General features: G+C 42.7%; 1 protein-coding gene across 1 annotated transcript; it reads left to right on the top strand.

The window, feature by feature from the left end:
- The first annotated feature begins 1,091 nt into the window (after window positions 1-1,091).
- On the top strand, window positions 1,092-23,026 carry pipox (pipecolic acid oxidase). Its single transcript, XM_034528947.1, has 8 exons — window positions 1,092-1,440; window positions 3,896-4,044; window positions 6,232-6,445; window positions 12,305-12,487; window positions 14,853-15,005; window positions 18,150-18,299; window positions 19,113-19,188; window positions 21,950-23,026. The coding sequence occupies exons 1-8, from the start codon at window positions 1,330-1,332 to the stop codon at window positions 22,078-22,080; spliced, it is 1,167 nt and encodes a 388-aa protein (XP_034384838.1). The 5' UTR covers window positions 1,092-1,329; the 3' UTR covers window positions 22,081-23,026.
- The last annotated feature ends 3,122 nt before the right edge of the window (window positions 23,027-26,148 follow it).

Raw genomic sequence — 26,148 nt, 5'->3', positions numbered from 1 at the left:
CAGGCATAACATCAATATGTTAAAGCCAAACAGAATGCCCGAGAGCCTTACTGCATCATATGCTTTACATTTTTATGTTTTGAATTGTCACCTGGCACCTGCATTGTTTGTTTTGACAATTCCTAAAAAATGTGTGTATATAAATTCCCCAGAATGCAGGATAGGAGGTGTTTTTACCCTCAGAGGTTCCTGGAGGTTCTTTCTATGAGTTACCACCAAACCACGCCTCCTCAAACCAACACAAAAGAGCACTTCACAAAACATGGAACATTATTGTATCAAAGATCTCTGCTTGTTGTTGTTCCAGTGTGTGCTGATAAGGGCCATGGTATAGGTGCTTCTTTTCTATTAGCTACATGTTTATCATCAGTCAGTAGATTTGTATAAAAGCACTTTGACAAGTCTTAATCTACATTTACTGTGGCACAATATTAGATTGCGAACACGTCGATTCCTGTGCAGGTCTGTTACTGAGGCTGCAGAGGAGTGACCTCTGGACTGAGTCGGCTATTCATGGTTACATAAGTGTAACAGGTGCTCTTTGATCTGTTGGAGAACAGAACCGCAGCAGTGCTGTAATGGCCAGATGTACTCAGTGGAACCAGCACCGGACCATCAGGCCTGCATACAATATGACTTATGACTGCATGTGTCGCTGGAGCTACTGAGAAGAGTAATGTTCAATGCTGTTAAAACATTATGAAAACACAATGACTAGATATACTTATTTAATATTTCAATTTGATCTTTTATTGAACGTGGACAGTTTATTATAGTTATACTATGATTTTCGTTTAAACTACTTTTTACTTTAAAAAACGACTTTCATTATTAGCAATACATTACTATAATAAAATACAAATTAAGTTGATAAACCACTTGTTTTCATCGGGAAAAAGATTGTTGAATAACTCTGACTCTGAAGTCCACTTAGTAGACTAAGTGCACTTAGTCCAGTAAAACCATAACAGGCCTAAAGACAACATATCTGGTCCTCCATGAACTCTTTTTTTAGATGCATGTTGGACTTTAGACTGCGGCCTGGGCGTTCTTCGCCCTATTGGAGGACTGTCAGGTGCGCGTGTCCGCTCACAGTGGCGCAGACCCGGAGCTCCGCAGGGCTCCTAACCGTGTACAGCTCGCCCTAAACCAGGGCTTCTCTGATGGAGCTTGTTTGTGGGGCACTCCGAGCCTCTTGCAGGAATAACTCAGTGGCACGAACAGCCTGCGCATGCGTGCGACCTCCCTGCGCGTGAAGGGGCGTTTCCGCATATTGAGAAGGAGCCTATATGCGCGCGTGCTGTGCCGTCAGCGCTGAACGTGGACGGGATGTCGACCCACGGGGAGTACGACTGCATCGTGATCGGGGCCGGGGTCCAGGGCTCCTTCACGGCCTATCAGCTGGCAACGAGGAACCAGAAGACTCTGCTGCTGGAGCAGGTGGGTCCCCACGCGGAGCATACTTATACAACACAGTTCATAATATCATATTGATCAGAATACATTTGCATCAACACAAGTAGACCAATTAAAGTAGGTAATACCCATAAACTGACATTGTTCATTATACAACAGGACCATTGGTAGAAATGATACTCCATGCACAGACCATCCATTTTTTTTCCATGAACAATTGTTTATGCACATGAATTCGGGGGAGGAAACCTTTGACCCATCCTACTCAGAAGTGCTTTTTCTTTACTGAAATCTTGGATGTAACATGGAGGTCAGAGTCCAAACGTTAGTGTTTCATATCAGCTGCTGTTCCTCACACAGCTGCAGGCAGCAGCTGGCATTATTGGGCATTCATGGGTTGCCAGGCAGCTCTATACTCCACCAAACATGCGCTCTTTTGTTATCTTACTTAAATTCATTTTGTAACTGCCTGGATGTAAAGCTGCAAATGAATGTTTATTTAGTTGTTAATCCGTTACAAGTTTGTGGTAAGTTCATTTAGCTCAATTTTATTTAATAAAATAAACCATGTGCACAATATAAACCTGCATGGGTTTTTAGGAACAAGAAGGTTCCTTCGACATTACCTAATAATGCAGATGCTGATTTAAGGCCCCTCTCAATATAATGTTCTTTAGTGGTGCATATAATATTGACAAATTAAATTACTATGAACCAATTGCCGAACAGTGAATCTGAAGGCTTCAGGTCCCTCAGAGTCGAGGCTGTTTTAAGGATGTGTTAAACTGCTTCAACAACTTGTCATTAATAGACACACTTTGCACAAAATATGCCCTATTATTTGTTTACACACCATTTCTGGAGTGTGTTGTCACTCCAAAAGCTAACCACCAATCAGAAGGTCTTCGTTGTGTGTCCTCAGTCTTGGCTCCAGAAGGCCGTGCCACTAGTGTATGAATGAGCATGTAGATTATTACCTGGCCACTAGGCTGTGAATCTTTTAGTATTTCACAATTCAATTTTTTCAGTTTTGTTTCTTGGGTTTATGATTTGATTCCAAACTATTCACGATTCAAATCAGTACATAGAGGTGCTAATTGCAGGATCTACTCCAGTCGAGTGGCGTGTGTCAAATCATAAGGTGGTGGAGTTTTTATGTCTATCTAAAAGGTGTATCAACTGCTTGCACTAATGTAAACACATACAAGCAAAAGTATTTAGTATTTCTAAATTCTCAGTGATTCAAGGAATGACAAGATGAAGTTATACAAATAATCAAATCAGTAGGATTTTATTTTTCAAAAACTTGCTAATTAAAAAAATTAGACAAAGAATAGCACTTTAAAACTAGTATTTAGTGCGATTTAAAAAAGAAAGAAATCTCCCATGACGTTCAAGACTGCAGCACTGAGCGTGGAGCTGAACCTTTTATTTCCAGTAAATCTCACAATATATGTTTTCATATTCAAATGCTATCCATTCATTCAATCTATTTCATTTTGTAGAAAAAAGTTTTAAAAAATCGTAGTTGTAAAAAAGATTCACAATCTTAGAAGATAATCTTGTTTCTTCCATGAGCCAATTATCTCCCCCCCCCCTGGGTGGCACCTTGTAGGCCACCATCTGCCATGTTGCTATGTTGACTGCAAGGGCACTGCAGGTCGTTTCACCATCCAAAGACATATACATTGTTGGTGAAACATTGAACAATGTTGAACAGAATGAAGTATTAAACTGGGACTCTTCACTGTAACAGTGGCAGCAGGAACCAATCAAGCGCCTACTTGCTTACTTTCTTGACCTTGTTGTGTGTGTTGTAATATGTGTGTGTGTGTGCCATTGAAACGTGACCGAACCGTCACCTACCAATCTACCGGCGTGCTGCTGACTCATTATGTGGTACTTGACGTGTAATCAGAGACATACAATCAAACTGAATTGATTGGTACATCTTTAGTGGTAAATCGTTCCAGACGTGTGGAGGCTGTTGCAGCAGGAAATGAATGCACATGGTTTTGGAATCACATGTTCAACTATCCAGACGGTTCTCATTCACTGTTTGTACTTACCCACAAAAAGTAATGCACTGGAATTCATATGCAACCCACGTAATGTTGAGTCAGAATGTGCACAGCTACTTCTAAGGAATCATGTGGTGGATGGGTTGAACAAACAGGACTCACCAGAGACCACTGGATGTCTCCCATGTGAATCCAAAGGTCTTTTGTGATGTACATAACCCCCGCTACCTACTTAAGTTATGTAACAAACATAGTTATGTTATACAACAAATCATACTTATTTTAACCTAAAAAACATGCATTAAAGGGGCTTGTTGCTGGACATTTATAAGAGAACACAAAGAGAGCACATAAAAAATATTTTTTTGAGGGTACTGTCTCATACCATTTGCCATTTCCTGGATGTTATTCCCAAATCAAAGTAATTTAATTTGATGTTCCTATGTTCATCCTTCCAGTTCATCCTGCCCCACAGCCGAGGCAGCTCCCATGGCCAGACCCGCATCATCCGCAAGGCCTACGAGCAGGACTTCTACACCCACATGATGGAGGAGTGCTACGAGCTGTGGGCCCAGCTGGAGCGGGAGGCGGGTGTCAAGCTGTACAGGTAAGCAGTCAGCAGAAACACACAGAGAGAAAACCCATTAAACAGAACACAACAAAAGCTGTGCCAGAACACAGGGATTTGTCACATTCAAGGTGCTATGTACGCACAAAAGCAGCAACTCAATCTACGGGAGTCATGAATGCATGACTTTCTCATTACCTCCAGCATCACTGAATCACCCCCTGACAGCTCCCATGCCTTTGAATGTGGAACAGGGGCTTTTTTCATCTCACTAAACCTCTGCTTTTCATACGCAGAGTGGGGAGGAAGTTGTGTGTTTATAAATATGACAGTGGCATCAAACTGTGAGCAACCGTCCTTTGGCACTTTAACTTTCCTGGCCATATTATATATGTTTGTTCTCAGTACCCGAGAACTGAATAACACATTTATTAATCATGTGTCCAGGTACCAAGCCACATCCACATTATGTTCCCTCAAAACACAGTGCGCCTCCCCGTCCTTCTATACACATGTCTGCAGCTCATGACTGATTAGTCCACTGAAAGCCACCTGTGCCCTCGGGCTTGAAAAAAAGGTGTTCATCACCATGAGAAATATCCAGGAGGAGCTGGTGTGAGCAATGCCTCCCACTAGTGCTGCTGCCTCTGGGACAGATGGAGCCAATCGTAAAAGGAATGGGGCAAAGCTAAAAAAAAAGAAGAAAAAGCTGAAAATGTTCTCCACGTACATGGCAACATGTGTGCACATCTAGAAGCTGAACTCGGGCCACCAATCACCAAGTCTGACATGTTGGACTAGATGAGGTATCATATTTATGATCCTACACTAGCGTGGCTCTTCCTTCCTCCGTCACACATTCGTAAACACACAACCACACAGAGGGAAGCAGTCATAAAATGTTCTGATGAATGTCTGTGCCTTATGACTGCTGACAGATGTCGGAGCAGCCTTTAGAAACACTGCTGGCAAAGGGCGAGTCAGCCATCTATCAGACTGAACCAGACCCTATTTTTCTCAACCTCACACTCTGGGACTCAATAACACTGGACCTGCGATGTCCTGCTGTATTACTGTCAAATGACAATGTTTAGATCCTTTTAAAGGTTCATTATCATTCCTTCCAACTGACTTCTTTTGATTGTATTTCTATTTCCATGGCATACTTTCTTGCAACAGACACACAGATATTTTCTTTTTTTTGTATTAAGTGCAGTGCAATTTCAGGTCTGAATGCCAGCAAGCCAAACACATTTGGAAGAGAACAATTAGGCTAATAGCAAAATAAATACTATTATTTTGTGTGATCCATAACCGTTTACAGACTGACTTCCTGCTTTAAAGGTTGACCAACTGTACTGTAGGGGTGTCCACCACTAAGACTTCACATTGCTTGTCTTGTCTATTGTTAAAAATCACACACAAGTCATATTTCCAAGTTGCTGCTCAAAGATCCATCTCTGAGCCTCTGACAGTGTGACAGACAGTAACAGGAGATCTCAGTTTGTATTTGTAAACGATGAAGCCTCAATGACCACCAACGTTAATCACGGAGTTACACAAGGTTCTGTACTTGGACCAATTTTATTTACCTTATATATGCTTCCTTTGGGCAATATTATCAGGAAACACTCCATAAACTCTAATTGTTATGCAGATGATACTCAATTATATATATGGATCAAACCAGAGGAGACCAACCAGCTCGCTAAACTTCAAGCATGTGACCCTTTGTCTGTGATAAGTGCAATATAAATAAACTTTATTTAATTACTTACTTGCTGTATGAATCATTTCTTGGTTTTTACCTTTTTCAGAGATTCAGGGCAGGATAGTGAGTAGTCTAATGACACACAACATTGACCTAATATAGTTAGGAAATAAAACAGAGGTAAATATTAAAATAATTTGTCAGTTATAAACATCTGTCAGAACTTCCTATTTCAACTTTGACCTTCCACGCATACCATTTGTTTATGCAGTAAGGATATTACCAGTATTTACCTGGCTCTACTTCCACTAGTATCCAACCAGTGTGAAGTTGGCCTCTTGTAGTCAGTGCCCTGTTAGATTCTTCTAATATTACTATGATGTCCCCTGGATTTAAATGTCCTTTAACATTAGTACTAGCAATGTTTTACAGTTGGTGATTTGTGGAGGCTTCAATGTGTCACGACCATTTCTTACTACGGTTCTACCTTCATCTCTGTTGATCTCCCCTCTCAGACAAACGGGGCTCCTGGTGATGGGACCAGAGGACAGTCAGAGTTACCAGCAGATTAAGGACACCCTGCAGAAAAACAAGGTTCCTATGGCAATCCTGAACCGTGACAACTTCTGCCAGCACATCCCCAATGTCAACCTGGCTGTGGGAGATGGCGCGGTGGTGGACATAACCGCTGGAGTTCTGTATGCTGACCGTGCACTCAAGACTGTACAGGTACGGCACGGATCCTGCTGATAGAGCATTATCTATGTTAGCTTCTGTATCTCATGTCATAAGTGGACCCAATCATGTGGTCCACATAGAACATGATGTGGATGTCCCAGGACGGTGCAACTTGAGACAAAGGTGGGTCATTGCGTTAAATTTATGTAGAAAACAAAGGCAAATGGTATAACTATTACACAAACTGTTTTATTGTAAACATCCACCACAGTGAGTCCCACTCCCTGGTACAACTAACTGTGCCTACCATAGTTGTGTACTCCCAATTTTCCAGAGAAATGCGAGATCAACACCAACATTTCATGTGCGATTTAGATCGATAATCTGGATAAATGGTTGTTTCTCGTCCTGTCTGACCTTTTCTGAGTGTTGTCTCAGCCACTATTTGGTGAGTACAATGTATAACTGAATGAACTGTTGAACAGTGCTACAATACAAATGTATGTTTTAATTAGCTGCAGTTTAATTTAAAGTGACTTCATGACTTCATGCATTACTGCATGCAATTGAAGTCTATAAGTCTTTAAAGTTAATTCACCTCAAACAATACTTACTTTGTCAACGATTTCTACGTTTTTTGGGTTAATATGAAAGTGCACACGGTCCTCATCCTTCACATGCTAAAATACCTATCCTTTTGAAATACATTTTGTAGGCAACTGCCAGAAAGTATCAATGCAAAATGTGCAAATTAGCATAAAACATAAATTTTCCTTAATCTCTGTTCCAGGGTTCATGACAGAAAGCTGTGTCTTGATAAATAAATATGTACCATACAAAAGGACTGAAAAATACCAAGATGTGGGTAATTGAACATATATTTATGCCTATTGTTTGAATCCAATAATAGCTCACACCAGGCATATATTTCATCAAAACATTCACATTACTGGAGAAAGGCCATGGAAGAGAACAGAAGAGAACAGGCCATGGAAGAGAACAGGTCATTGAAGAGAACAGAAGAGAACAGGCCATGGAAGAGAACAGAAGAGAACAGGCCATGGAAGAGAACAGAAGAGAACAGGTCATGGAAGGGAACAGGCCATGGAAGGGAACAGGCCATGGAAGGGAACAGGCCATGGAGGAGAACAGAAGAGAACAGGCCATGGAAGAGAACAGAAGAGAACAGGCCATGGAAGAGAACAGAAGAGAACAGGCCATGGAAGAGAACAGAAGAGAACAGGCCATGGAAGAGAACAGAAGAGAACAGGTCATGGAAGGGAACAGGCCATGGAAGGGAACAGGCCATGGAAGAGAACAGAAGAGAACAGGCCATGGAAGGGAACAGAAGAGAACAGGTCATGGAAGAGAACAGAAGAGAACAGGCCATGGAAGAGAACAGAAGAGAACAGGCCATGGAAGGGAACAGAAGAGAACAGGTCATGGAAGAGAACAGAAGAGAACAGGTCATGGAAGAGAACAGAAGAGAACAGGCCATGGAAGAGAACAGAAGAGAACAGGCCATGGAAGGGAACAGAAGAGAACAGGTCATGGAAGAGAACAGAAGAGAACAGGTCATGGAAGAGAACAGAAGAGAACAGGCCATGGAAGAGAACAGGCCATGGAAGGGAACAGGCCATGGAAGAGAACAGAAGAGAACAGGCCATGGAAGGGAACAGGTCATGGAAGAGAACAGGCCATGGAAGAGAACAGAAGAGAACAGGCCATGGAAGGGAACAGGTCATGGAAGGGAACAGGTCATGGAAGAGAACAGGTCATGGAAGAGAACAGAAGAGAACAGGCCATGGAAGAGAACAGAAGAGAACAGGCCATGGAAGAGAACAGAAGAGAACAGGTCATGGAAGAGAACAGGCCATGGAAGAGAACAGAAGAGAACAGGCCATGGAAGAGAACAGAAGAGAACAGGCCATGGAAGAGAACAGAAGAGAACAGGTCATGGAAGAGAACAGAAGAGAACAGGCCATGGAAGAGAACAGAAGAGAACAGGCCATGGAAGAGAACAGAAGAGAACAGGTCATGGAAGAGAACAGAAGAGAACAGGTCATGGAAGAGAACAGAAGAGAACAGGTCATGGAAGAGAACAGGCCATGGAAGAGAACAGGTCATGGAAGAGAACAGGTCATGGAAGGGAACAGGTCATGGAAGGGAACAGGTCATGGAAGAGAACGGGTCATGGAAGGGAACGGGTCATGGAAGGGAACAGGTCATGGAAGGGAACAGGTCATGGAAGGGAACAGGCCATGGAAGAGAACAGGCCATGGAAGGGAACAGGCCATGGAAGAGAACAGAAGAGAACAGGTCATGGAAGAGAACAGGTCATGGAAGAGAACAGGCCATGGAAGAGAACAGAAGGGAACAGGCCATGGAAGAGAACAGGCCATGGAAGAGAACAGAAGAGAACAGGCCATGGAAGGGAACAGAAGAGAACAGGTCATGGAAGAGAACAGGTCATGGAAGAGAAAAGGCCATGGAAGAGAACAGGTCATGGAAGGGAACAGGCCATGGAAGAGAACAGAAGGGAACAGGCCATGGAAGAGAACAGGCCATGGAAGAGAACAGAAGAGAACAGGCCATGGAAGGGAACAGAAGAGAACAGGCCATGGAAGAGAAAAGGCCATGGAAGAGAACAGGTCATGGAAGGGAACAGGCCATGGAAGGGAACAGGCCATGGAAGAGAACAGAAGAGAACAGGCCATGGAAGGGAACAGAAGGGAACAGGCCATGGAAGAGAACAGAAGAGAACAGGCCATGGAAGGGAACAGAAGAGAACAGGCCATGGAAGCGAACAGAAGAGAACAGGCCATGGAAGAGAACAGGTCATGGAAGAGAAAAGGCCATGGAAGAGAACAGGTCATGGAAGGGAACAGAAGAGAACAGGCCATGGAAGAGAACAGAAGAGAACAGGCCATGGAAGAGAAAAGGCCATGGAAGAGAACAGGTCATGGAAGGGAACAGGCCATGGAAGGGAACAGGCCATGGAAGAGAACAGAAGAGAACAGGCCATGGAAGGGAACAGAAGGGAACAGGCCATGGAAGAGAACAGAAGAGAACAGGCCATGGAAGGGAACAGAAGAGAACAGGCCATGGAAGCGAACAGAAGAGAACAGGCCATGGAAGCGAACAGGCCATGGAAGGGAACAGGTCATGGAAGGGAACAGGTCATGGAAGGGAACAGGTCATGGAAGGGAACAGGCCATGGAAGGGAACAGGTCATGGAAGGGAACAGGTCATGGAAGAGAACAGGTCATGGAAGGGAACAGGTCATGGAAGGGAACAGGCCATGGAAGGGAACAGGTCATGGAAGGGAACAGGTCATGGAAGGGAACAGGTCATGGAAGGGAACAGGTCATGGAAGAGAACAGAAGGGAACAGGTCATGGAAGCGAACAGGCCATGGAAGGGAACAGGTCATGGAAGAGAACAGGCCATGGAAGAGAACAGAAGAGAACAGGCCATGGAAGAGAACAGAAGAGAACAGGCCATGGAAGAGAACAGAAGAGAACAGGTCATGGAAGAGAACAGGCCATGGAAGAGAACAGAAGAGAACAGGCCATGGAAGAGAACAGAAGAGAACAGGCCATGGAAGAGAACAGAAGAGAACAGGTCATGGAAGAGAACAGAAGAGAACAGGCCATGGAAGAGAACAGAAGAGAACAGGCCATGGAAGAGAACAGAAGAGAACAGGTCATGGAAGAGAACAGAAGAGAACAGGTCATGGAAGAGAACAGAAGAGAACAGGTCATGGAAGAGAACAGGCCATGGAAGAGAACAGGTCATGGAAGAGAACAGGTCATGGAAGGGAACAGGTCATGGAAGGGAACGGGTCATGGAAGGGAACGGGTCATGGAAGGGAACAGGTCATGGAAGGGAACAGGTCATGGAAGGGAACAGGCCATGGAAGAGAACAGGCCATGGAAGGGAACAGGCCATGGAAGAGAACAGAAGAGAACAGGTCATGGAAGAGAACAGGTCATGGAAGAGAACAGGCCATGGAAGAGAACAGAAGGGAACAGGCCATGGAAGAGAACAGAAGGGAACAGGCCATGGAAGAGAACAGGCCATGGAAGAGAACAGAAGAGAACAGGCCATGGAAGGGAACAGAAGAGAACAGGTCATGGAAGAGAACAGGTCATGGAAGAGAAAAGGCCATGGAAGAGAACAGGTCATGGAAGGGAACAGGCCATGGAAGAGAACAGAAGGGAACAGGCCATGGAAGAGAACAGGCCATGGAAGAGAACAGAAGGGAACAGGCCATGGAAGAGAACAGGCCATGGAAGAGAACAGAAGAGAACAGGCCATGGAAGGGAACAGAAGAGAACAGGTCATGGAAGAGAACAGGTCATGGAAGAGAAAAGGCCATGGAAGAGAACAGGTCATGGAAGGGAACAGGCCATGGAAGAGAACAGAAGGGAACAGGCCATGGAAGAGAACAGGCCATGGAAGAGAACAGAAGAGAACAGGCCATGGAAGGGAACAGAAGAGAACAGGTCATGGAAGAGAACAGGTCATGGAAGAGAAAAGGCCATGGAAGAGAACAGGTCATGGAAGGGAACAGGCCATGGAAGAGAACAGAAGGGAACAGGCCATGGAAGAGAACAGGCCATGGAAGAGAACAGAAGAGAACAGGCCATGGAAGGGAACAGAAGAGAACAGGCCATGGAAGAGAAAAGGCCATGGAAGAGAACAGGTCATGGAAGAGAACAGGTCATGGAAGGGAACAGGTCATGGAAGGGAACAGGTCATGGAAGAGAACAGGTCATGGAAGGGAACAGGTCATGGAAGGGAACAGGTCATGGAAGAGAACAGGTCATGGAAGAGAACAAGCCATGGAAGGGAACAGGTCATGGAAGGGAACAGGTCATGGAAGGGAACAGGTCATGGAAGAGAACAGGTCATGGAAGAGAACAGGTCATGGAAGGGAACAGGTCATGGAAGGGAACAGGTCATGGAAGAGAACAGGTCATGGAAGGGAACAGGTCATGGAAGGGAACAGGTCATGGAAGGGAACAGGCCATGGAAGAGAACAGGCCATGGAAGGGAACAGGTCATGGAAGGGAACAGGCCATGAAAGAGAACAGGTCATGGAAGGGAACAGGTCATGGAAGAGAACAGGTCATGGAAGGGAACAGGTCATGGAAGAGAACAGGTCATGGAAGGGAACAGGTCATGGAAGAGAACAGGTCATGGAAGGGAACAGGCCATGGAAGAGAACAGGCCATGGAAGGGAACAGGTCATGGAAGGGAACAGGTCATGGAAGAGAACAGGTCATGGAAGGGAACAGGCCATGGAAGAGAACAGGCCATGGAAGGGAACAGGTCATGGAAGGGAACAGGTCATGGAAGGGAACAGGTCATGGAAGAGAACAGGCCATGGAAGGGAACAGGTCATGGAAGGGAACAGGTCATGGAAGGGAACAGGTCATGGAAGGGAACAGGTCATGGAAGGGAACAGGTCATGGAAGGGAACAGGTCATGGCCACCAGGTCAGGCACAAAACACTGCTCTGTTATTTCAGTGAGGTGCCATTTTCAATTGTTCAGGCACTTGTTTGTGAAGCAGCAGTCAATTATGAATCAAAGCTTGTGGTGACAGATAGATTGTGCATGCTCATGCCGTGACTCTTTAATACACTCTTGTCTTTAGTATTATATCACAATGGATCCGTCTTATTTCAGTATCTCAGAGTGGCCCGGTTCTTAATGCCTTTTTTTGCTTCTCTCTTTCAAAACAACCTTTTCCCTCATGACTGTATGCAGGTCTGTCCTCAGGTCTGTTTGGGGCTCTAAACAGTTTGATGACCACCACAATGTTCTTGATCGGATGAGTGAATTTGGTCAAATACATTGACAGGAACACTTTCAGTGACCCGTGTTGTGTCCTGTTTTCCCAGGGGCAGTTTGAGAAGCTGGGCGGGGTCATCAGAGACAACGAGAAGGTAACTGACATCAAGCCTGGCCCTGTGGTGACAGTGGCAACCTCTGCTGCTGTTTATCGAGCCAAGAGCCTGGTGATCACCGCTGGCCCCTGGGCTAATAGACTGCTGGCCCACACTGGCCTACAGTTGCCACTCAAGGTAATCAATGTTGTGGTGTCCCACGTAAAGTCATGTTTGTATAGCTGTGTAAATATCAATATTGTACTCAGGCGTGAATTTCCAGAGGATTCAAGACATTCAAGAAGTTAACATTTATGTTATGATACCAACAGCTTGGTTTTGTTGGCATGTGGTTGTTTTACTGCATATCAAAACTATAGGATGGGATGTGCTGAATGTAATCAACATGGTAATACGTGGTTCGTGAGCACCAAATTGCGGCTGTTCGAGTAGACACATTTTTGTTCAATGATGCATTATACGGCATGAGTTTGTAAACGAATGTTTTGATGTAGATTTGCTGTTGTTAAGGCTGCATCAAGGCTTCTCTCAATCAGCTGTTTAACGACCCAAAACGGGTTCTACAACTAGATTCATGACTCACGGATCACTCCATTCATCACATGTGGCTCCCTAGAGAACAACATGTGTAAGCATGATCCACAGTATGGAGTATGGCATGTGTTTATAAAAAATGATTTACGTGTGTGTGTGGGTGTGTGCATCTGTATGTGTGTGTGTGTGTGTGTGTCTGTCTATGTGTATACATAAGGCCCGAGATACACAATCAGCCACACATTTCACATCAGACTCAACTCAGAGTTGTCCATCTCTAATCCTGCTTTCCTCTCTTTACACTGTACATTTTACATTTTATTTTGTATTGCCTCGTCTGCACTTTGTTGATTGTTTATTTGTTGTCTCCTGTTGTTGCTTGTTGTTGTTTGTTATGTCTGACGTCCTATGTTGCACCACCCACCACGCTAAGTTCCTTGTAGGTGTAAACCTACTTGTTTCTGATTAAAATGCCCACCTGAACGTGCCACAGAAACAAAAGCATTACTCCTCCATATTTAAAGGGCGCAGAGGCCTTCGTCAGCAAGGCCGTCTTTTCCATCTCGCAATATGCCACACGGGCTGAAAAGAGAAGGTGATGGGAAACAAGCAGACAGCTGTTAAAGTGGAGAATTGGAGTTGATATTGGAATTGCATTATTCAGGCTAGCAGCAGGCTGGGGGCTGGAGAACATCATGCCTGAGTGAACCGGTAGCATAAGCACAGGCTCTGAGCTCATTGACTGGCCGGAACACTTCTTATGGTCCCTGGGAATGAGTGCATTGCATTGAAAGCTCCTGAACAATGTGTCCTTATTATCGCCTCTCAGATGGACGTCATTTGTACAGCCATGTGTAACACATTTCATTAAATCCCAATTCTCCCTTCACCACCGCAGAGCTACTTTGGTAATTGCACTTCGAGTAGACAGAAAAAAAGTGATGAGGAGGATTTATTGGAGGTGCTTTTTCTGTGCCAGTGCATTCATTAATGTTACGGCTTCATGCAGAGAAGTGTAGGATTGAGTTGTACAATAACTATATCATTCATGAAAATAATCTATGGTCTTTGCACATTGGACATCTACAGTTCTCAACTAGGAGATCAAGTGATGATTTGATTGGTCTCATCACTTTCATGTAAAAGAATGTAACACAACCATTAACCTTTTAAATACCATGGCCAACAATATTCATCCTGAAAGTATTTATTTACTCTTAACCAGTAACAAATATATTAATATTTACACATCTGAACAAAAGCACACATGGTTTGCCTTTATTATAACACCAACATTATTCAAATAGCCTTTGTGGTTGCAGAGATACACCCTTTTTAGTTTGGGTGTTATTTCGACCAGAAACCTAAAGAAATAGGTCGGTTTTCCAGAATGTAGCACAACCATTAACCAGTAAATAGTGAAAGAGAAATGTGTGCTGCTCTTACATCTGCTTGGTGGCTCAGCAGGTTGGTTTTCTTCCAATATGGGTAGAAGTTTGTTATGTGATTTTGCATGTTATTTGAATATTTTATAATTCAATGACATTTAAAGTGAATGCGTTGTGGGACGGGGAGCCAGTGGAGGTTCTGGAGGACGGGGATAATGTGATAAGTTCACATTTTTTAAGGTTTACCTTGAAAGAACGGGCAACACTGCTTTAGCCTGTTGTGATCAATCCTCCCGGTCATCGTGGCCTTAGGATATCCTTTCTACTCACACAGGGCAGGTGGAACAAACAATACAGTCCTCATTCTGGGCTCAAATATATTCCAAAGTGTATCCATTAGGAAGGGATCTTTAACATAGTGACAACCAGCTATGGTTGTAAGTTGGTGTAGGAGCCTACTTCTTATTCTTTTTGTTTGGAGGATATGTTGGAGTAGTGTGCTGTTTAACAGCAGCTAGTTCTTGGGAAACCCTCGACCCATATGGCCCATCACAAGGTCTTCAGTGACAGCTAGACCTCTGGGACCTGGAACTGATGGTTTCCTGGTTTCACTACTGTAGGTGGTGAAGATCAACGTGTGCTACTGGAAAGAGAAGGTTCCAGGATCATATGACGTGAAGCAGCGCTTTCCCTGCGTCTTGGTGACTGAGAGCAAGGAATCCAAAGATCACATCTACGGCCTCCCGTCCAATGAGTACCCGGGCCTGATGAAGGTACAGTACTGAACCCCCAAGAAGAACACTCTTGATTCTGTACAGAACCCTCAATCTCTGGTAACAATGTCATATATTCCTGATCATTTATATTTGAATGTGACTTCTTTATTATTCTAAACCAGTAAACATAGATACAGACACACACTGGGGAACCAATGAAGTGACTTCATATAGAACACCAAAGCATTTGTCATCTTACACCCATTAAATCATTTTGCTAACAGCATACAGAAAACTTTTTCAAATGCAGGAACGTGACTTTATGTAATTTATGTAGCTTTGACTGAAAAACACTATGAAACCTTTAATGTATCCAGTTATCACGTCTGCTCCATTCACTTGATTCAGGGGGTTGCTGCGTCTGACTTCCTCGTTAGGTTAGATAGTGTTAGCTGGACCGAGCTGCTCATAATGCTTTGTCCCTGAACGTCAACACAAGAGAACTAAAGGGATGAATGAACAGAACAGAAGTGAAGCAAAACCTCCTTAACTGAGACACGGGGATCATATACATAACTGATTATAGAATAACTACAAAAAGACTTGTGCATATCACTATCTAATATTAACTAAGACAGTTAGTATCAAAAACACTTAGAAAAGAATAAAGAAATGATAACAATCAGAAACACTGCCCATCATGCAGGAGGAAGATGGAGCGGTCCAATCTTATGCAGCTCACAAAGGTTGCTCATAAAACGTTGTCATATGAAACCAGTTATGAGCACGTTATTCATGAGTTAGTTAGAGTTTGTACGTGTGTGTGTTAAGTGTTGAGCTAAACTTAAACTCAGTCAATGAAACCGATGAATCGTACTGAGCGACACAACACTATTCCAGCCAATCACTGACTAGTCGGAATTATTAGGAATAAATAAACAAATCTGACTGCCAATCAAACTCAAAGCAAAGCGAGTTGGGAGAAGAGCTATATCCATTTTTTACATCAAGAGAAGTCTTCAGTGTTGTGCTGTAGTCTTTTTAAATAAATAAATACTTTCCAGTTCTCAAATGGAAGTTATTGCATCATCTACACAAACAGCCATTGTTGTTTAGAACAAACAGTCATATCTCATATCTCAGTCATCTCACACACCTAAATATATATATATATATATATATATATATATATATATATATATATACATATACATACACATATATATATATATACATATATATACATATATATATGTATATATATATATATATATATACATATATATGTATACGTATATACACATATATATATATATATATATATATATGTATATATATATATATACATACACATATATATATATATATATATATATATATCTATATATACACATATATATATATACATATATATATATATATATATGTATATATATACATATATATATATATATGTATACGTATATACATATATATATATATATATACATATACATATATATATGTGTATATATATGTGTATATATGTGTATATATATACAGTACACACAAGATGTGACGTGTGTTTTGACCCCACCTGACAACTCCCCCCAAGGTGCTGATAATAGTAGTTTGCTGCTATATTAACGCTCTGTATATGGTATGGAGAATCTATAATGTTAAACATTATAAAATAATGATAGGTAGAAGAGCTGGAAGGCTTGACTATTGCAGTCAACTTTCAAAGAAGATACTGCTGCAAAGTGTGAAATGTGATTGGTCCCAGCTCAGCATCAGATTAGTGGTGTTGAAGTCATCTGGTGGCACATCTCTGCAGGAGCTCACAGCCCAATAGCAGACGCATAGAAGAGAGTGGACAGATGCTGATGTCATATTCTGAGATCCAGTATGTGGACCGTTAAGCATAGAGTGACAAAAATCAAGCGATGATGCAAGAAGAATATTGTAATTTCCAGCATCGACTTGTCTACTGCAGCTCCTAATTCCTTCTCGCGGTGCCTGTGGTCTCCGGTGAGACTGGAAGTGTCAGACCTGGCTGACAGGAGCACAACATTGAAGCAGCTTTGCAAGTTTGCTGTGTGTATATGAGTCACTGTTGTACAGGAGCCGAAATAAGTAACATAGATATAAAACATGTCTTTCTTTCCTTATTACTAAGTTTTACATTACCTGATGACTCTAATGCTATTAGTTGTTTTATTGTACTCATTATAAAATCCTTCATAATTTGTGTGATTATTGTTTATATAGCTTTAGGAATATGCTTTGGGGGTCGGCTGTAGCTCATGGGGGGAGTGGTTGTCCCGTAACCTCAAGGTCCCCGGTTCCATCCCCGCTCTCCCCAGAGTTGTGTCCTTGAGCAAGGCACTGAACCCCCAGTTGTTCCTTAATAACTAAGGATGGGTCAAATGCAGAGAAGAATTTACCCACGGGGATCATTAAAAGAGCAACTTTCTTCTTTCATAATTTTATTTTCTATTTTTATTTTGTATGTAATTATATTATTTGACTTGAAGATGGCATGTGTTGTGTGTATTGAGTTGTGTGTATTGAGTGGTGTGTATTTAGTTGTGTGTATTGCTACTCTCCTGCACAAGTTGTGAAGATATATTGCAAGTAGACCTCGTATTGGGGATGCATCATCGATTTGATCACGTTATGGACCAAAAGGAGATATGATATTCAACTTTGTCACACACAACTATACAATCTAATTATTATTGACCAAATTACAGATATATATTCTGTATTCCTACAGGTTGACTTCTGAAATTTGAATCTAAATTGTGTGTGTGTCTTGGATCCTCGTAAAATAGAGGCTCATTTGGTTCCATGTTTACCATTTAATAAAGTGATACAGACGTCTCTTCCCTGCATGATATGATCGTCCTCGGCGTGGGATGCTGAATGCTCTCGAGCTCAAGGTGCTTCAGGAGCGCCACAGAGTCTCTTTGCCGTGATGGATTCAAATGGTAATGGTGCTGGCATAAATGACCCAAAGACCCGTGAGAACTGAATACTAAATTAAGAAATGCTGAATTTATAAACATGAAACTATAGAAATTCAATAAATGCCAATGCACCTGACCAAACACAGTCAGGGTTGGATGGTGTTCTATTATGAACAACGTAGTACGCAGGGCTGCCAAGCTGTTAGCGTTTCATATCAAACTAATATAGATGATGTCATTCTGTGTGCAGATATGCCACCATATGGGCAGTGAGACAGACCCAGACCAGCGAGACAAGCAGACAGACAGGTCTGATATTGACATCCTCCAGCGCTGCATTGCCCGCTGTTTTCCTGGCCTGGTCCCTGAACCTGCTGTGGTGGAGAGCTGCATGTACACGGTCAGTAGACACACTCCACTCCACGCACATCAGAGAGTTGACGGTTCAGCTTCAGTTTGATGACATCTACGGGTCATCAGAAAACATCACATGATTCAACAAACTGGCCAGGCTTATTGAATGATACTCATTTAAAGGCCTAAAAAGATATTCACACTTCAAATGCTTCTATTTTGTTAATTAAAGTGGAACTTCAGCCCGGTCGGAGCCTAATACTGCTTTCCATTTATCTAGGAAATAGTTCCAGTACAATCAATCGGAGAGAGTGTGTGTGTGGCTGTGTGGCTGTGTGGCTGTGTGTGTGTGTGTGTGTGTGTGTGTGTGGCTGTGTGTGTGTGTGTGTGTGGCTGTGTGTGTGTGTGTGTGGGGCTTGTACAGCTGCTCCGTCCTTTACCACGACCACATACTGAAGCTGTAGGAAAACATCATTTCTGTGACCTTGTCCAATGCCCCTGACAGTCCTGACAGTCCTGCTCTTTTCTTATTAACTGTGTTTTGTTCCATTACCAGCGACTCTCCAGAGAGTTAAATGACATGCGTCTCTTCAGTTGTGGTCAAATGTTCCCCTTTGTCAGAGTTCACTCTTTCATCCAGTTAAATACATTTTCTGCAATGACTTTGATGGAGAAGGAGTGTTCTAATGGTACTGTGGACAATCTACAATTGCTCTGTCAGTTTGCTATTCATGGTAGAATTAAGACTAAATATGCATGAACTATGGTGCTTTTATCGAAGTGGAAGCTGTGAGATCCCAACTCTGGCCTGTGGTTCCAAACCCTCTCATTTGTATCTGGCTCCTTGTGTTCTTTGCAGCTAACGCCTGACCATCATTTTGTGCTGGACCGCCACCCGGCCCACAGCAACATTGTGTTGGGAGCAGGCTTCTCCGGTACGTCACAATACACCAAACATCGTGAACCAAATCAAAGAAGATGTATGTCAGGGATCATCATTGATAAGTGTTAGGAGGCATCATCCCACTGTTAACATATCCACGTGACAGAACTATAGTTTGTAGAAGGCGGAAGTAGAAATGTCAAACTTATAGTTGCAGCATTGGAATTAAGCTTCCTTTACTTCCCCAGCTAATAGTGGCATCTTTAGCCTGCAGCCGTCCAGCTGTGACGATGTATTGAGTCTATTAGGAAGCTGTACAGTTCTATAAGAATCTACAGCTCTGGAGGCTGTACTTGGCCATTGTGGTGCACTACATACATGCTGCTGTCTAACAGGTCACGTTTACATGTACATTATTGTAGTTTAGTGCATTAGCATCCAACATCTGCAAATTAGTACAAAACAGAGTTTGTGGCGGCTGATGGAAATGTTCACGTTTGTTCAGGCACTTGGTCTTAAAAGCAGCAGCAGTTGGACTAATGGCTGGTTGGAACATTTGAACATGTCCACCAAACATTATTGACACGTCACACTTCTGTCTACAATCATTTATTGCATTTGAAATGCTTAAAAACAACAACAAAAAACATCTCTGTTTTTGAGCAAATGGAGTCAACTAGAAATAATTGCTGTTGAAATGAACAATGCAAACAGCTCAAAGGTCAAAGGTTAGAAAGAAGTCACGGTCTAACAAGGAAGAAAGAAAACACAAATGACCAGAGAGAACCAGACCTTTATTTAGAAGCTTTTACCCGTTATATTATTATATTTTAATTGTAGTAAGTCCACGATGTACCATGTCTGGCACCATGAACTAAAGCGCTCCCTTTTTAATTTGCTGGAGACGCTGTCCCACTATAACCAGTCTACTCATCTACTGTCCCACTATAACCAGTCTACTGTCCCACTATAACCAGTCTACTCATCTACTGTCCCACTATAACCAGTCTACTCATCTACTGTCCCACTATAACCAGTCTACTGTCCCACTATAACCAGTCTACTCATCTTCTGTCCCACTATAACCAGTCTACTGTCCCACTATAACCAGTCTACTGTCCCACTATAACCAGTCTACTGTCCCACTATAACCAGTCTACTCATCTTCTGTCCCACTATAACCAGTCTACTGTCCCACTATAACCAGTCTACTCATCTTCTGTCCCACTATAACCAGTCTACTCATCTACTGTCCCACTATAACCAGTCTTCTGTCCCACTATAACCAGTCTACTCATCTACTGTCCCACTATAACCAGTCTACTGTCCCACTATAACCAGTCTACTCATCTTCTGTCCCACTATAACCAGTCTACTCATCTACTGTCCCACTATAACCAGTCTACTCATCTACTGTCCCACTATAACCAGTCTACTGTCCCACTATAACCAGTCTACTCATCTACTGTCCCACTATAACCAGTCTACTCATCTTCTGTCCCACTATAACCAGTCCACTCATCTTCTGTCCCACTATAACCAGTCCACTCATCTTCTGTCCCACTATAACCAGTCCACTCATCTACTGTCCCACTATAACCAGTCTACTGTCCCACTATAACCAGTCTACTCATCTTCTGTCCCACTATAACCAGTCCACTCATCTTCTGTCCCACTATAACCAGTCCACTCATCTTCTGTCCCACTATAACCAGTCTACTCATCTACTGTCCCACTATAACCAGTCTTCTGTCCCACTATAACCAGTCCACTCATCTTCTGTCCCACTATAACCAGTCCACTCATCTTCTGTCCCACTATAACCAGTCCACTCATCTTCTGTCCCACTATAACCAGTCCACTCAACATCCATGTTGTCTTTTTCTTTCAAAGATACCACCATATTATGACGCTCCAAGTTTTCCAGTCTTAATTATGACTTGGATGATGACATTAAAAGGCTTTGAGTTCTGAATCTGGTAATTAGGATAACTCTCACATGACTAAAGTGTTGTCTCCGGGGACTTTCTGATCTTTTTTGCTCATTATGTTTATTAGTCACAGTTAATTATTACTTTACTCTTTGTACTCATTCTCCAGTAAAGATGCTCAGAGCCTGAGAGGTTCAAAGGGCTTCTTCTACTGGAACTGCGTTGCCTTCCTCGGCCTCCTTCACTACGTGCATTTGTCATCAAAGCCAGACACAAGTGCTTTAAAGCAAGTACTGGGGGGTTGCCATAGCTACAAAGTCACCCTGTGGGCTTGGCCATCGATTGAGGTTTTCCATTTTCCTTCTCTGGCGAGATGAAAATTCACGTGGCCAAACTGTCGGAGCCAAGCTTTTATGACTTCAAAGACAGGCGGGATCCACGGGAGCTCCGAGACCTTTGTCAGATGGCAATGTGCTGCATTCCTCGAGCCCTGTTGACATTCACAATTTGCCTTCCAGACCTGAGCAACAAGGACAATCAGACTGCTGCATGTTGGAAACACACACACTCTCCTCTCACTCCTGGGCTTGAGCACACGAAGCCATTACGCAGAGGAAGAACAAATCCCCCTTAATTTAGCATTTGGTCCCGGTTCACTAAAGTGAATAGATGCTCAGTGACAGGCATCGCAACAGCTTTACTCTTCTTTTATGTATGAACTCATGTGGGGCTCAAACCCATTGCCTGACTCAGACAAAGGCCCAGAGATGCAGACTATTTATAGGGTATACAAGGTACGGGGCTTGGATTTGCATTAGGATGTTGATTCATCTGGTTTGATGATCCACCTGTGTGCTCCATGTAATGACTTCTCTCCTCCAGGTCATGGCTTCAAGTTTGGACCAATCATTGGAAAGCTCCTGTGTGAACTCACCCTGGGAGAAGTGCCCTCCTATGACCTTTCACCTTTTCGAATCAGACGCTTCCTGGATAAGACCAAATCAGCTTTATAGGGCTGTGGCTGGAGGCTAAGGGCATCAACCGTCACCAGAAGTCTTTTCTAATTGTGGCTGTAGTATGATTTGGTAATTTAACCCTATGATGTTCATCATAATCACACAATCATGTAACCAAGGTTTTGTCTGCTGCTTTATTTGATGTAGTCGTTGTACGGCAGCTGTTTAAGTCAGTGTACCTGCAGATACATCACCAGCTTAGCATCACTCTATGCAGTTGTCTGATTTCTTAAAGGAATAGTTCAACATTTTGGGAACTAGGTTGATGTCTATATTGTGAATGTAAAGCTACAGCCAGGAGGCGATTAGCTTAGCTTAAGCTTGGAAGACAATAGCTTGTCTCTGTGCAAAGTTTATTTTTATTTTGTATCTGCCTACGAGCATTTTTTAATTGTTTCTTATTACGGCGGCTCACTTTAAAAGCAACATGAACAAAGCAAGTGAGCACCAAGCTGTTTCTCTCACATCGGCTCAGTTAAGAATCATCTGTTGACAGCCGGGCTCCTCCACCACTGACGACATCGCCAGGTAACAAAGTCCTCTATGGACTCAGTAATGTAACTGGGCCTAGCGCAGCCGACCTGCCCATACGCTTTCCCCCAATATTAATTTGTTATGAGTCCTGGTGCTTTTTTGCATATCCGTGAGGTGCTCGGCTCGCACTGGGACCACTAACCCAACTTGTTCAGGTCCTTTGTTTCACTCTGTATCTTCATACAGTATTTACCATACAAGAGAGTGGTATACATCTTCACATCTCTGGGCAAGACAACAAATAAGTGCATCTGCCAAAATGAAACCTGGTTTCTGTAAGTGGTACAGCAAATTTCACACAATATATAAATATGTTCACAAGAAAAAGCTGTGCTATTTCGACATCTTCTCTCTTAGTGCATGAAAATGTTATGAACGATGATATCCTGCTTAAATGAGTTCTCAGAGTAACCTGGTTTCTTGTGTTCATTTACACCCCCTGAATTACTGGGCGGACACCTTTCCTTAATAGTGGTGAAACATATGAACATATGAACATGGGTGTGAAGAACCGTGTACCTGAGCTGCATACGGAGCTCCACAGCAACAAGAACCATGTGCAGTGAACCAGGAACAAACTAATACTGCCTTATTTGACTAAAGAACCAACATCGACAACTAGAGTCTAGCAACTTTGTACAATTGTAAATGCACCAATCTATGATGAATGGTAGTTTAAAAAAAAAAAGCCATCTATCTTCAATCTTATTGGCTTTTATGATTTCATGCATCAGTAAATTTCCCTCTAGCTGCCTTCCCAGCATTCCCCATTTTGCCAACTAAGTACATGGTTAAAAAGACATCAGCCGTCGAGCAATTTGTCTCTGAAGCCAGCTACGTGCTTCGGCTTCAGAGGTGGCCTATTGCCTGGATCCATTTCCCCTTGTACCGGTAAGCATTGGAATCACTAATCAGACGTCTATTACAATGGATGCCAACTACGGACATTAGTGGGAATGGAAAAAATGATGGAGTTCAGCGAGCTATTTGCTTGGATAGCAAAATGCCATTATGCAAATTGCAAGAATTAGAAGTACATTAAAACAAGTGCAAATATTCAACCACCAATAATTATCAAGCAGGGCCAACTGGAACATTATCTAACTTGTCAAATCCAATATTAAGTTCAAAAAACCTTGGGCGACTCGGGCGGAGAGAAAGTCCAGGATCCAATGATGTATAATGAAAAAGTATTTAAATTCAGTTTATTTTGTATAGCCCAAAATCACAATCTGGACACAGACGACATCCCTGACCTTTGACCTCACATCGGATCAGGAAAAACTCCCAAAAAACAGGGAAAAAAGGGAAGAACCCTTCAGGAGAGCAACAGAGGAGGATCCCTCTCCACAACCATAGATGTCATGTGACCAGATGAACAGAGTTACAACACATTTAATGAATATGACGGAAATTATGAATAATGAGTAATAGGCATGGACCACGATCCAGACCTCCATCATCCATGGCCTACCTGAACCTTGTGATATCATAGCAGGATATAGAGGAGTACCTGTGGTTAGCTAAAGGTTGTCCCAGAGGAGGTGAAGCCTTCTGTTACAACCACCTCTCACACTGCTGCTGTGACATTGGAATGAAACGCACACAGCAAAACTGAGAATGACGGCAGAAGTATCTTCCACTTGGCCAAGTTTACAGCGCGACTGTTCTTTCTCTCTCACTGCTGCTGTCTTGGAGGTTTCAAGCAAACGCAAGCTTGAGATCATAAGTGCAAACAGAGTTGAAGTAGTGATGAATATTTACAGTTCCCGAAGGTGTCTCTGGAGCGGGGCGCGTGACCCAGAGGAGACCGCTCTGAGGCTCACACTGGGACAGGTTGGAACTGGGCAGCTGCCACTGGTCACTGGGAGTGTACTGGGAGATGCATGCATGAGTACATTTACATTGATGCTTTGCACACAAGTTGGCATAGCTCCCTAAAGTGTTCTAAAATGTGTTAGTTCAAGAAGGCCAAGTGTGGTTTGTCTGAAAGGTTAAAACTGCAGCTGTGTTTCATGGGACCGGGTTAATGCTTCTCTAATAGGTTCATACATGTCTTCATTCTCCCTTAGAATCACTGAGACCCTAAGGGAACCTCACAATCCTCCATAGATGACCTCCGAGGTACTGATCCACCGTGTGACACCACCAAGTTACTATGATGTGAGATTAGATAAGTAGGGCAGGATGTCTGAGGAACCGGGCTCACTGACAGTGAACTGTTCATCAGCGTTGCACCTGTCACAGGTCTGTATTAACCTTTTCACCAAATACCAGCCATTGCAAACGTGCAGCAATCACCTCCAATGATGATGAACGAGTCAAACCAACTGGCTTTGTGTCTGTTTTTATTGAACCACAGTGAGATAAGTAACAACAATCAGATAACTTCTTTTATTGAACAAAAGGTACAGTCATGTCTGGAAAATAACTAGTCTTTAGTGTCTCTAAAGGTTCAATTAAATTCAGTTTATTTTTTCACCGATTATTTGAAGCCTCTAAAATGCCGATATAGTAATACAAGCACAATGTAAAGGATGAAACATTGTAGGAAACAAGTACTTTCTATTCATATGAGATGATGTATCACAGTGAACAACCTTTCTTCTCACTTGATCAACGTGTGGTACTGCAGACTTTACGGGCAGATAAACCCGTTTAGGTCCAACTCCCTCCTCCACCATCACTTGTGCATTTGGCATGAGCCACGTATCCTCCACCTTTCAAAGTAAAGGGCAACAGGGCAGCTTCATTATTTGCACACACAACGAGAAACCAACTCAATCCTTTTCTAACCCCAAAAATATTCTCTATCTTCTCCAACCTCCTCGACCCCCTCCTCCTTCCACTATTCTACGAAGCAACTTCGTCGACTACTTTACAATCAAGATAGACGACATACGCTCCTCCTTTACTAATATATCTATAAGTGGTATAACTACATTTCCATCAACTTCATCTTCTTCCCCATCGCTTTCCTCTTTACCCCCTGTCTCCTAATCAAGTTCTTACCTTGGTAACCTCCTAACGATTGTATGTGTATCATTGTTCCTCTGTGCCATAGAGCTCCATTGTTGCTGGAAATATTCACTAGAGCATCAAATAGGAATTAATATCTATAATATGCATATCCTTATCCACCTGTTTTAGGAAATGACTAAGCCTTTTTAAGCAGTGAAACGATATACTGTATGTTTGAGGTGTTTCCGAGGACGTGGGTCTCTAGTAGGAAGCAATGGGCTTGGAGCTGAGAGAAGCAATGAAATAATAATGTTTCAACCACAGATGGTCTTCATCAGCTCACATTGAAGGAGGGAACACATCTGTATTTGGTGAGTAATTACTGAATTAGTCATCTGATATGAGACATTTTCAGAGATAATAGACTGATTTGTCCTCCTCTTTCATCTTATTGTCCTCATGTTATTGGAGAGACAACGTGCTGACACTATTTATATTTACTTAATATGAATATCTGACATAACAGACACAATTTATTATGCACATGATTTACTTGCCCATTCACACTGA

Source organism: Cyclopterus lumpus, chromosome 25 (genome assembly GCF_009769545.1).
Source record: "Cyclopterus lumpus isolate fCycLum1 chromosome 25, fCycLum1.pri, whole genome shotgun sequence".
Lineage (NCBI taxonomy): Eukaryota > Metazoa > Chordata > Actinopteri > Perciformes > Cyclopteridae > Cyclopterus > Cyclopterus lumpus.
The sequence above is the reverse complement of the archived record's forward strand: the minus strand, read 5'-3'. Positions and strand labels throughout refer to the sequence as shown.

Excerpts from the sequence above, each read along its gene's own strand:
- pipox (XM_034528947.1), top strand. The coding sequence starts at position 1,330 with ATGTCGACCCACGGGGAGTACGACTGCATCGTGATCGGGGCCGGGGTC. Across the intron at positions 1,441-3,895 it reads AGACTCTGCTGCTGGAGCAG|TTCATCCTGCCCCACAGCCG; the intron begins GTGGGTCCCCAC and ends TCATCCTTCCAG. Across the intron at positions 18,300-19,112 it reads TGGAGAGCTGCATGTACACG|CTAACGCCTGACCATCATTT; the intron begins GTCAGTAGACAC and ends TGTTCTTTGCAG.